Raw genomic sequence first — 12,643 nt, forward strand, 5'->3', positions numbered from 1 at the left:
CTGGGCAGGGTTACCAGCCACTGAATCAGGCACTAGTTCAGGTTGCTGATCGAATCTAACCCTGAACACCTCTAGGGATGCTGCACACACAGCTTCTCTCGACAACTTGTTCCAGTGCCTCACCACTCTCTGAGTGGAAAATTTTCCTCTAACATCTAATCTAAATTTCCTCTCTTAGCTAAAAGCAGTTACCCCTTCTATCATTAATACATCATGTAAAAAGTCAGTCTCTTTTCTGACTAGAAGTTCCTTTTAAGTATGGGAATGCCACAATGAGGTCTCCCCAGAGCCTTCTCTTCTCCAGGCTGAGCAAGCACATCTCCTTCTGCCTCTCTTCATATGAGAGGTGCTGCGGTTCTCTGATCATCTTCATGACTTCTGGACCCACTCCAACAATGCTACGTCTTTCTCATGCTGTGGGCCCCAGAACTGAACACAGTATTCCAGATGGGGAAGAATAAATGGGAACAATCACTTCCTTCTCCCTGCTGGCCACCCTTCTTTTGGTGCAGCCCAGGATAACACTGGCCTTCTGGGCTGCAAGCTCACATTGATAGTTTATGTTTGGCTTCTCACCCATCAGGATTTACAAGGCCTTCTCTGCAGAGCTGCTCTCAAAAAGTTCTTCTCCCAGCCTGTTCACACTTCTCACTTGTCCTTGATGAACCTCATTATGTTCATATGTGCCTGCCCAGTTCCATCTATATTTCTTCCTTCTGTTGTGTCAATTGTATCACAAAGCTTGATGTCATCAGCAAACTTACTGAAAGTATACTTAAACCCACAGTCTATGCCACTGAGGGACACAGAGGTGAGGCTTATACCCCTGTAGTTTCCCAGGCCTTCCTTTCTCCTTTTCTTAAAAAAATGGTAGTGACATTTCCCTTTTTCTAGTTACTAGGGACTTTCTCTGACAGCCAATTATAATGTCTTTGATTGACTCATGTCCACAATGCTTAGGGCATTATTGAAAATAAAATAAAAACAAGGGCTTTGTGCCCTACCCTGAAGCCCGGCACAAAATTACATATGGTCTGTCAATGATCACAGCATTCATAAGTTCAAATCATATGTCTAAATGAGAAATGTACCAGCTATTCAGGGAGCCCTTACTTTAAGACTGTGCAATAAAAGCAGTTACCTAGGGATGACTGTATACAATATATATTTGAGAAAGGAAGCCAAATGGGAGAAAAGATACATGTTTCAGAGACTAATGGATTTGACATAAAAAAATACTAGTGACTATATGGTACCACAAAGGATACTTTTAACGAAGACTTTGTCTATTGAGCTGCAGCATAAACCTTCTGTGCCTCCAACTGGGTAAATTACAATGAAGCAGGAGATTTTTCCTTCTTTAATCACATCCACAGGTCCTAAACTGAATTTGATCATAGGCTTCTGATTAAGAAAAACAGCTTATGTTTAACATACGATCTCATTGTTTCTGGACAACATTTGGCACCGTGTTCTACTTAAACCACCTCTGAAAACAAAAAAAGTAGAACTTATGTTCAGAATCAGTTACTTAAATGTAGTCATCCACAATACAGGTTTTCATGTGAACTAACTGTTGTTGCAAAAGACACAGTTACTATAGCTAAAGTACACCAGTGAACTATTCACCACATACTGAAATGGGCCTTTGAAATGATTTGCAAAATTTAGAATATTTCTAGGATACAGTTAGGAGTCTGATCTAGAGGGGAATCCTTTCAAGAGGATCCAGGAACAGAGTATGCTTTCTCCCTGCATTTATTCCCAGAACATACAAAAGAGTATTCATACCACAGTATGGTTCTAGAAAACAGGTAACAAATTTGTAGGCCAAATTTGAATTACAGACTGCTAGCCACATCCCTCTAGTAAAACAGGAGACAAGGGAATCTTAGTTGCTGCTCTGCAGATACATTGCTTGAGAGAATGTAGGTTATGAGTATTTTAGTGTAGATTCATGCTTTTTATGAAGCCTGCAATATTTTTGCTTGATAATAACAATCTTTTTGCAAATATATAGAACTAGGTCTTGCTTATTTCTCTCACTACAATATATTATTTTTAGGAAAAATAAACAAAGAAATACAAAACAAACAAAAAATCTTGCTTGTGTAAAAAAAAAAAAAAAGATGATCCACAGCACTGTTGTTGCAATTATTATAAGTTAAATTTTGTGCACAGGTTACAAAGAAATCTGTCAAAAGAGAGAGTAATTGTCAACATTTTGTATTATGAAAAAATACTTATTTTTTCTATTTTTTCTTCTATTTTTTATACTATTTTAAAATAAGATTGAGATGTTCTCAATAGAACAGACATATAAGCAGTGAAGTGACATAGTCTTGCCAAAGAAATCCAAGTAAGATCACTTCACACAAAAAATAGGAGATTAGAAATACTGTTGTGTACAAACAAAAAAAAAAAACACCTGAAATCCTACTTAGACATAAAAGATTTTTTTTTCTTTACTTAGGTAATATCAAATGCATATTAGACTGTAAAACAATATAACAAATGTTAAACATCATAACAGAGATTTTATTGCTTTTACTATCTGGTGGGTATCACTAGTCATAAACTTTGAATTCTAAGCCAGTTGGAGATGACAGAAATCTACTGAGAAGCCCTTCATTACACCGCTTCCATAATGAATTTGTACACATTACTGCTCTACTTTTAGAGCTGATGTTGGTGTAAATGAGTAGAAATAGCAAAACAAACTGACCAGAGAATACAGAAGCAGCTATGTTACTTGACATCATTTTAAATCTTTCAGTCTTATAAACTACCATTCTCCAACAGTCATGTCATTAAAACAACAAATACTGATCACACTGTTTATTTTATTTGCGTATATATATTCTTAAATTTGTAATCAAGTGAGTCAAAATATAGATTTTTTGATTATGTTTTAAAGTTAGAATATGGATTGGATATTTAATCCAGAGTTTTCATTTCACGTTTGGCACTCTGTGGGGTTGTACATGATTTCTACTTCAGGCTGTAAATCCTCATTCTTTGTATTCAAATTATACAGTGAATCTATCTCAGCCTAGTTTAGTGATGATTTATTTAAATCCTACATACCTAATGACTGACAATTGATTTATAATAAGCACAGATCGAGATAAATGCAGTCATTTTGTCAAATCTACCTTTGCTGCCTAAAATAGTCTTTTCTTGTGTCCCAGTCAAGCATTTTGAATGAACACTACCTTAACAAAATAATGTATTGTAGTCTAGCTAAGATTTGTATTCAGTCTAATTATTTTGTTCAATGAACAGTAACTGTTCAGGTCCTAAAATTTTAGGACAGGAAGGTTGATGAAGCAATGGAAAGAAAACAGCTGTACAAATAAGAGATAATATGATCATTGCTGCTACTGCACTTTCTTCCAGTTCTACCTGATCTCATGATTTGTTATTTTGCATGTTTACACAGGCCTATTTCTTCAGCCTGTCCAGGTTTCTCTGAATGGCTTCCCTTCCTTCAAGTGTATCAATGGCACCACTCAGCTGGGTGTCATCTGCAAACTTGCTAAAGGTGCACTTGATGCCATTGTCTATGTCATTGATGAAGACGTCAAAAAGTACCAGTCCCAAGACTGACTTCTGAGGGACACTGTTCATGACCGGCCTCCACCCTGACACGGAACCACTGACCACAACCCTTTGGTTGGGTCCAGCCAGCCAGTTCCTAATCCATCACACAGTCCATCCTTCAAATCCACACCTCTCCAGTTTAGAGAGAAAGATGTGGTGAGGGACCACATCAGAGGCTTTGCAGAAGTCCAGGTAGATGACATCCATCGCCCTTCCCACATCCAAAAAAGCCATGAATCCATCATAGAAGGCCACCTGGTTGATCAGGCAAGATCTGCCTTTGGTGAAATCATGCTGGCTGTCTCAAATCACCTCTATGTCTCCTATGTGCCTTAGCATAGCTTCTAGGAGGATCTGCTCCACGATCTTCCCAGGCACAGAGATGTGGCTCATAGATCTGTAGTTCCCCGGGTCTTCCTTTCTCCCTTTCTTAAAAATGGGAGTAATATTTCCCTTTTACCAGTCCTCGGGAACTTCACCAGACAGCCAGGATTTTTCAAATATGATGGAAAGCGGCTCAGCAACCACATCAGACATCTCTTTCAGAACACTAGGATGGATATCATTTGGTCCCATGAACTTACACACATTCAGTTTCATGAGGAGAGCTCGGACTTGTTCCACCATTACAGTTACTGCTCAGGTTCCTGACCAGTTTCCCCCTCAGAGGGGGAACACTCTCCTTGGCCTGTCTCCTCCTGCCAATGTAACTGTAGAACCCCTCCTTGTTACCTTTCACATCCCTCACCAAGTTCAACTCCATCTGTACCTTGGCTTTCCTAATCCTATGTCTGCACACACAGATAACAGCCCTGAATTACTCCAAGGCTATACAACCATGATTTCACTTCCTGTACATGTTCCTCTTTTCCCTCAGTTAAGCTGCAGGTCCTTGCACAGCCACAATGGTCACCTACCTCCCCTGCTCGACTTCTTTTGCTGGGGAATGGAGGGCCTTTGCACTCTCAAAACGGTGTCTTTAAAGAGCTGCCAGTGCTGTTCTGCACTTATGCCCTTAAGGACAGTTTCCCAGGGAATCCCACTCAGCAGTTCCTTGAGTACCCAGAATTTTGTTCTCCCAAAGCACAGGGTCCTAGCTCTGCTTTTTGCCAGGCCCGCATTCCTCCAGAAAAAAAAAAAAAAACTCCACCAAGGCATTGCCACTATAGCCCAGGCTGCCTCCAATCTTAACCTCTCTAAAGCTCTTCTCCACATTTGTGAGGACCAGGTCCAGTAGGGCTTCACCTCGGGTCAGTCCATCTATTACTTGGACCAGGAAGTTGCCCTTGACAGACTCCAGGAATCTCCTGGACTGCCTGCCACCCACCATGCCACTATCCCAGCAGATATCCAGGTGATTGAAATCCCCCATCAGGACAAAAGCCCACGTGCAGGACATCTCCTGCAGCTGGAGCAAAAAGGCTTCATCAACAGACTCCCCCTGATCAGATGGTCTGTAGCAGACCCCAACCACTAGATGCCCTTTACTTGACCGATCCTTGATTTTTACCCACAAGCTCACGACCTCATCGTGGCTGTTCCTCAGACACAGCTCTTCTCAGTCTATCCACTCTTTGACACACAGGGCAATTCCCCCACCCTTCTTACCTTGCCTATCCCTTCTGAAGAGCCAATACCCTTCAATGATGGTATTCCAGTTATGGGAGTCATCCCAAAATGTTTCAGTGATAGCAACAAGGTCATAACATCCCAAGTGCAACATGGTTTCCAATTCCTCCTGCTTGTTACCCAGGCTGCGTGCATTGGTATAAAGGCACTTAGAGGATATAGGATCCCCTAGAAAAGCAACATCCCTCTTCCCTACTCCATCCTTTTGTATTCCAACCTCTTTGCCCATCGAGTTTGATACAAGGCCTTGAACTACCCGCTCAACCCCAGAGACACTCATTTTGCCCCCTTTACCCTTTTTTAATAAGAAATTAATAATCCACAGATTAACTAAAATCAAGTATTTTTGAGAAATATTTTTCTTCAGACAGAGAAAATATATGGTAAGCTAAAAATCAAATACAGGAAAAGTCAAGATTTTCTTGTATAAAGACCCTCAAGATAGTGTTAAATATGTGAGCCTTGAACTAGGACATATGATTAGAGTAGAATAAAAATTGCACAGTGTCAAGACTTTATACAAGTGTTTATTTTATACATTTAAAGTACACTATCCTTTGTAGTACCACTCCTCCAAAAGACTGCATGAATTTGCTATGTTTTAAAGCAACTTAAAAAGGACAAAACAGTCAGAAAAACTGTAGGGCTCTGAAATACTGAATGTAATAGAATAATTGACCATTCAATATGAAAACTAGAATTTTTAAGAATACAACATATTTTAAGCAATAGTATACTGCTAGGGTAATAATTTCTGAGTCATAAATAACAAATCTCTCCATTGGTCCCCCAGAGCCTAAAGCCTGTCACCACACATTTGTCTCCAAAACTGAGTGAAAACACTTCCTATATCTGTAGCACTGAGTGGAGAAAAAAGTTGTCCTGAACTTCAGTGGCTATATATTCAATTAAAATTGCTAGTTTTATCTTAGCAAAAATGTATCTTCCCTTCCTCTCTGTTATTTCTGAGTCTGAGGACTATACACATGTTTAGAAGACTGTGACGAGAAATTAGAAAAGGTATGTGTACTCTTAATATGTTTTTATTTTTATGCAAAGCAATGCCTTTAGTATGGGTATTTCCATATCATACTTTATCAACTTATTTAGATTTATTTTGCTTATTTATTTTAGTTATTAATTTAGATCATAAACTTATTGGAAATAGGATACCCTTGGTGAAATTCATTAGACTAAATAACAAAACAGAGATTTGGCTTTGGACAAGAGCCCCAGATTCTAGTGTAATACAAAATAGGCAGTAATCTCCGTTCCTTTCCTGACTGATTATGAAAAACTGACAAGAAGTGAAAGACTGTGAAAATAATTTTTGGTAAAGAAAAGATTAAACCATGCCTGCACGTATCGAAAGATTAAAGGTAAAGTGAAGGTAATCTTCTCGTTTCCACAATAAGTTCATTATGTAATTCTAACATTATTTCTAACATTATTTTTCTTTTCAGGATTTCTAAATTGCTATGTGAGCAATGCCCAATTCAGCCCATTGTGTTTCTACCTGTCTGAGATTACTGCAACTGCATTCTGCTTTTCACTTTAATAATACGGTTATGTTAGACTGATAAACTAGCACTTCATAATGGACAGAAGCAGTTGTACTTGAAAAATCTGCCATGCACCAGAAGAAACAAAATAATATCTGCATTCATGAAGGTTTTTATTTGAACAAATCTAGTATCTTCATCTTCTTCACAAAGCTAATGTGTTTTTTGGTTGTTTTGTTTTGTTTTGTTTTGTTTTGTTTTGTTTTGTTTTGTTTTGTTTTGTTTTCTCTCTGTATATCAGTATCTTCAGGATTTCCGATATAAATTTCTGCACCAGAAATTCAGTTTCATTAGTCCTCTGCTACTAATGTGATCAAACACACACCATATCTAAATATAGTAGTCAGACATTACTGGCAATTAAAACAAACAAACAAACAAGCAAACAACAACAACAACAAAACAGCACAAACCAACACTGTGATGAACAAAAACCATAAGAACTAACAAACCATCACTGAGGATAAACATACTCATGTCAGCCTGTTGGCTATGTTTGATATTCAATTGTACTTCACAGAGGACAAAGAATGCAGCAAGCAACATAGGCAGCCAGGAGTTCAAGATCTGACTTAGCTTGGACTTAGTACCAGTCATATGAAACTGAGAAAATTCCACCAGTTTAAATAGTGGTTATATTTGTAATTTAATGTTTTCATTTTTATTCCTAATGTAAAATTATAAATATTGAATAGTTTGACTCAAGTAGTTCTCTCTGAGATACATCTACCATGACAAAATCTTAACTTTCAGCACAGTTCCATTACATTAGCTCCTTTAATTATCAGAAACAACTTCTGTGCTAGACTGCCAAGTATTACCTCTCCTGTTAAGTCAGTAGGTCAGAGGGCAATATTATTATAAGGCCTACTAATTAACTGAAATAATGTAATGAGGTCTAGGCACTAACATATGCTGTGATGGAACTGACACTTATCTTCATACCATCCTCAGAGAAGTCTTATAATTACAGTCCTATTCCAGTATACCTTGGAAACATTATGTAGACAACTTCTGCACATTTTTTCCAAAATAATTCAATGGTGTTTCCTAGTGGAACATATGATAATTTCACTCTTGAATGTATGAAGGAAATGGAATCATGGACTTACAGTCTGTAATTTTCAGGACTCTTTTTACTTCTCCACTTCCTGATCCTCCACAACCATCTTCATCATCGCAGTCTCCACTGATCTGTTCATCCACACTTCCACCACTGCCTGTTTGCCGTAGATCCCAATTATCATATTTAGGAAATGATTTGCCCCGCAGCAGCTGAGGACAAGACATGGCATGCAAGTTAGCAGTACAGATGAAGAACTTCAGAGAACATCCAAAATTTAATATCTCTTTCTCTAATATGGTTTTGATTTTAAAAGAAAAATACAGGATCCAAAGAAAGGTAATACTGACTTTTTTCTCCTCCAGTTTTACAGTCAGATTTAAAAGATGTCCATTCTTCATTTATTATTTAAAAACATATGTAACATTTCTGTTTGTATTTCTTCTATACTGCTAAATAAGAGATTGGTCATTAAACCCTAGCCAGGAGGCCAATCATCTTGTCCTTCATGCTTTCAGTCTGGAATCATTTTGAGGAGAGAGACAGCATCCATGCTAAATAGCAACTGGACTTGCATCCATTCCAGACCCATATGGTGTCCACATGGTCTTAAAATACAATTAATATCTTGTGTAGAATTTTCAGTTCAAAATATCTGGACTAACACAAGAGCTGTGCTTTGTATATTGGCATATTTCTGTTACATACAAAACGTCCAGGTTGCATCTATTCAGTGTGTTACATGGGAATCTGGTATAAACTGAATAAAACAGATGTGCTGGGATATTGTCCTGGAGATTACTGTTTCCCAGATCACATTTAGGCATTGTTTTAGTAGAGCTAACAAGGGTGACCCAAAGTAAATCAAAGGGATAGCTAACACTGTGTTAGGCAGTGTAAGTGCTTTAGATCTAGTAGACAAACTTGTTCTCTTGTTCCTTCTTATTTTTTAGTATAAGCATGGCCAATAATGGCATACAAGACAGAAGGTCAGAAGCATAGATTTCAAGTTTGACTCACTCCTTCATTCTGTTAAGCAGAACCGGGCAATAATTTGAATAATATTCATTTGTTTTTCATTATCAAATGCACAAATGCTGCCACACAGATTTTTAAATATTAAGTTGTAGAACTGTCATGCATGCATACTGTCTTCCTTATTCCCTATTCAGATTCAGTTTACTTTATATTGCAGATACAAATAAATATCATGATGTCTGTATAAATCTATTCTTGTGAGTGATCATAACTACATCTAGTGAAAATGCAGCTAGTGCAGTCTCATGCATTGCCCTTTCTTTCAGGAAGACTGATTTGCACTGGTCTAGACTTGCTGGCTCAGATTTTTTAATGCAGTGTGGTAAGTCTGAAACACACTTGTTTTAGACCTTCAAATATTTGGTTGTTTTATTGTTCAAGTAAGATTTGTGTTTTTAAAGAGAATAGTTTACTTATGCAGCGAGTAATTTCCTAGACTACCTAATCTGTTAAGTGATGTACAAAGACCAGGAAAAATATTTTAGACATTTCTAAGACATCACACAGATAAATATCAGTAGCTCTATAAAAGCTACTTGCAGCACAATATATGAACAGCGAAGAATGCCATCCACCACTTAAACACCAGCACTAAATTATGCAGCACCTCTGATTCAAAAGCTTTGTTGGATGTTGTTATACTTTACCTGCAGGATATATCTAAGAGGAAATGCTGCTCTGTTCGCTATGTAATTCATGAAAATATTGTGTCAAAATTGTACATAAGGAGACAAAACAGACAGTCTAATTAATTACACCAAGTATCATAGGATCATAGAATCACAGAATCATAGAACCACAGAATGGCCTGGGTTGGAAGGGAACTCAAGGATCATCAAGTTTCAACACCCCCATCACCAGCTAGGCCACCAATCTCCAGATCTGGTACTAGACCAGATTTCTCAGGGCTCCATCCAACCTGGTCTTGAATACCTCCAGGGATGGATCATCCACAACACTCTGAACAGCCTGTTCCAACACCTCACCACTATCTCTGAGAACTTCCCCCTGACATCCAATCTAAACGTTCTTTCCTGTACTGGGGGCCCCAGACCATTGGCCAACTGAGATGCAAGATTACAATGCTGGCTTGTGTTCAGTTTTTCATCCAAAAGGGCCCCCGGGTCCTTCTCAGCAGGGTTTACTCTCAAGGAATTCTTCCAGTCTGCATATGTATCTGAGATTACTCTGACCCAAGTGCATGTTGAACCTCATGAATTTCACACAGACCCACCTTTTCAGTTTAAGGTCCCTCTGGATGGTTTCCCTTCCTTCTAATCTATCAACCGCACCACTCAGCTTAGTGTCATTGGCAAAGTGCACTCAAGCCCACCCTTGATGTCACTGATGAAGATGTGGAAGAGCACTGGTCCCAAGACAGCCCTCTGTCTTGGCACTGGCCTCCACCTGGATATAGTGCCATTCAACACAACCTTCTGTCTATTGCTTTCCAACTATCCACCTTATCCACCAGATAGTCCAGCCCCTAAAATCTGTATCTCTCCAATTTAGGTATAAGGATGTGGTGGGGGACCATGTCAAAGACCTTGCTCAAGTCCAAGTAAGTGACACTGATCACTGACACTTTGTCCAGCAGTGTCATCACTCAATCACAGAAAGCCACCAGATTGGTCAGGCACAACCTTCCCTTGGGAATAACACGCTGGGTGTCTCAGACCACCTGCTCATCCCTTACATTCCTTAACATGTCTTCTAGAAGGATCTGATCCATGGTCTTCTCAGGCACAGATGCGACACTCACTGTCATGTAGTTCCCTGGGTTCTCCTTTTTCCCTTTCTTGTAAATTGGAGTGAGGGATGTTTTTTTCCAGTCCCAGAGACTTCATCCAATAGCCACAACTTTTCTAATACGATGGAGAGAATCTCAGCAACCACATCAGCCAGATCCTTTAGGATCATGGGATACATGTCATCCCCACAAAACAATCTGTATAATACAATACTCCCTATATATACAGTGTAAGTATGACTAAAAACCACATGAAACACAGATTTGCTTCCAAAACTTCCACACTATTATTCATTTTATATATGCTTTTTTTTTTGTTTTGTTTTTGTTTTGCTTTGTTTTTCAGTCTGAGAACATGCTTCTTTACATTCTGCGTTTGTATCTTAAGAATATGTTGCCTTAATGAGGTCATTAAATTTCACTTCTCTAAATTACAACCCATATTGTTAGGTTCTCATTCCTGTTTTTTTTTGTTGTTGTTGTTGTTGTTTGTTTGTCTTGTTTTTTAATTTTCCCCTTTTTATGCATTATTCACCTACAATTATACATATGAAAATCCAGAAACTTGCCCTAAATTCAATATGTTAAAAAAAGTTCCACTTTTTCAAAACTTTTCACCGTACTTATAAAAAAAGTAGAGGTGAAAAGTGAACAAGCTATTTTTTTAATTTCGGTTTTGTTATGCTCTCCTGTATTCTTAATTGTACAAGAAGAAGAATTCTCTCCATATAAATTCACAAATCTCAGTGGTGGTTCTCTACCTAGCGCGGCTTATTTCTAATATAAATTCTTTATTAGCTTTATACAGTTCACATACTCCTTCAAAGCTAGCTTGATTGAAATAAAGTTAAAAGCCAGTCATAATGCCCTTGTTGTGTGATAAATCTTGTAAAACTACTGTCTGGAAGGAAAAGTAACACAGGTTATGAGTAGACATTTTGTGTTGTGTATACTTAACTAAATTGTCCAGCTGCATAAGGAAGAAGTTTAATGGCTATATACTGCTAACTCTATTAAGTAAAAATTAATACAATAAATGTTCTTCTCTTTGTATCGCAGGGTAAAATTACCTCTTTCCTTTCAGTGTCCGAAAGGATTTTCTATTCTATCGTATGTCTGTCACAATCTAGTTTGGCCTTGATCATTTATCATTGTCTTTCAGTTCTAATGAAAATATCAGCAACATTATTGACAACATTAGTTTGACTGATCATGGCAAAGGGAGTGTATCCAGTGTTCTGAGACTGCAGTAGATACTGTTATTGCAGGCCAGATTTGCCAGATCTTTTCCTTAATTTTGTCTAATGTTTGTTGAACTAAGATTTTTGACATCCAAAGCATGTCATCTTCAGGTGACATTTATTTTCACAGAGAATTTTCAGTTTCTTACCTCTATTGCGGTATGTATGCACAAACAAATTATTTTGTCCCTGGGAAGATCTATCTCCGGTCTTGCCACTACATAATGGGAATTCGGGCCTCACAATTAGGTCTTTAACAGTCCATTTGCCTAAAAGCCCCTTTGGATTTTCACTGATCATCCAGTGAAATGCTTTCTTTGACATAAACAGCAATTATGGAAAAGATTTTAATACCATACATCAGCATTAATAAGTTTTGCAAAATTTAATCTTTTAGAAAGAAAGTATGAGTTTGCTTGAGAAAAGTTACATTGTAGTAATAAAGGACTTATGGTTATACAATACTTATGACTTAGTATTGTATAACATTTCAGTAAGGAAAAAGAACTGCAGCTACAAAAGCATATACAGAGGTCTCTGAAGCTTCCATACAAAACTAAAGTGTAAGCCTAATTAGAAAAATTATCACTAAGAGTGTATGTTGCTTGTATAGCCCTATGAGGATTGATAATTTTTCCAGATTATTTAGGATTTTCTTTAGTGATCTTTCTGAAAAGCAATATAAAACACAAACGGAGCAAATAAACCTACAAAAAACACATGCAACATAACTAAGTGACAAAGAGAAACAACAAAC

At 37.8% G+C, this 12,643-nt stretch overlaps 1 protein-coding gene across 7 annotated transcripts in view; it reads right to left on the reverse strand.

Moving 5' to 3' along the window:
* Nucleotides 1-12,643, reverse strand: part of GPC5 (glypican 5) — a 508,496-nt gene that overhangs the window by 233,868 nt on the left and 261,985 nt on the right. For all 7 annotated transcript variants that reach the window (XM_032442041.2, XM_032442040.2, XM_032442039.2 and 4 more), the window contains exon 7: nucleotides 7,907-8,069. In XM_032442041.2, the coding sequence (XP_032297932.2) occupies nucleotides 7,907-8,069 (163 nt within the window). The remainder of the gene's footprint in view (nucleotides 1-7,906; nucleotides 8,070-12,643) is intronic.

The sequence above is a fragment of the Coturnix japonica genome, chromosome 1 (genome assembly GCF_054131305.1).
Source record: "Coturnix japonica strain WE chromosome 1, WE-NBRP24, whole genome shotgun sequence".
In the NCBI taxonomy this organism is placed as follows: Eukaryota; Metazoa; Chordata; class Aves; order Galliformes; family Phasianidae; genus Coturnix; species Coturnix japonica.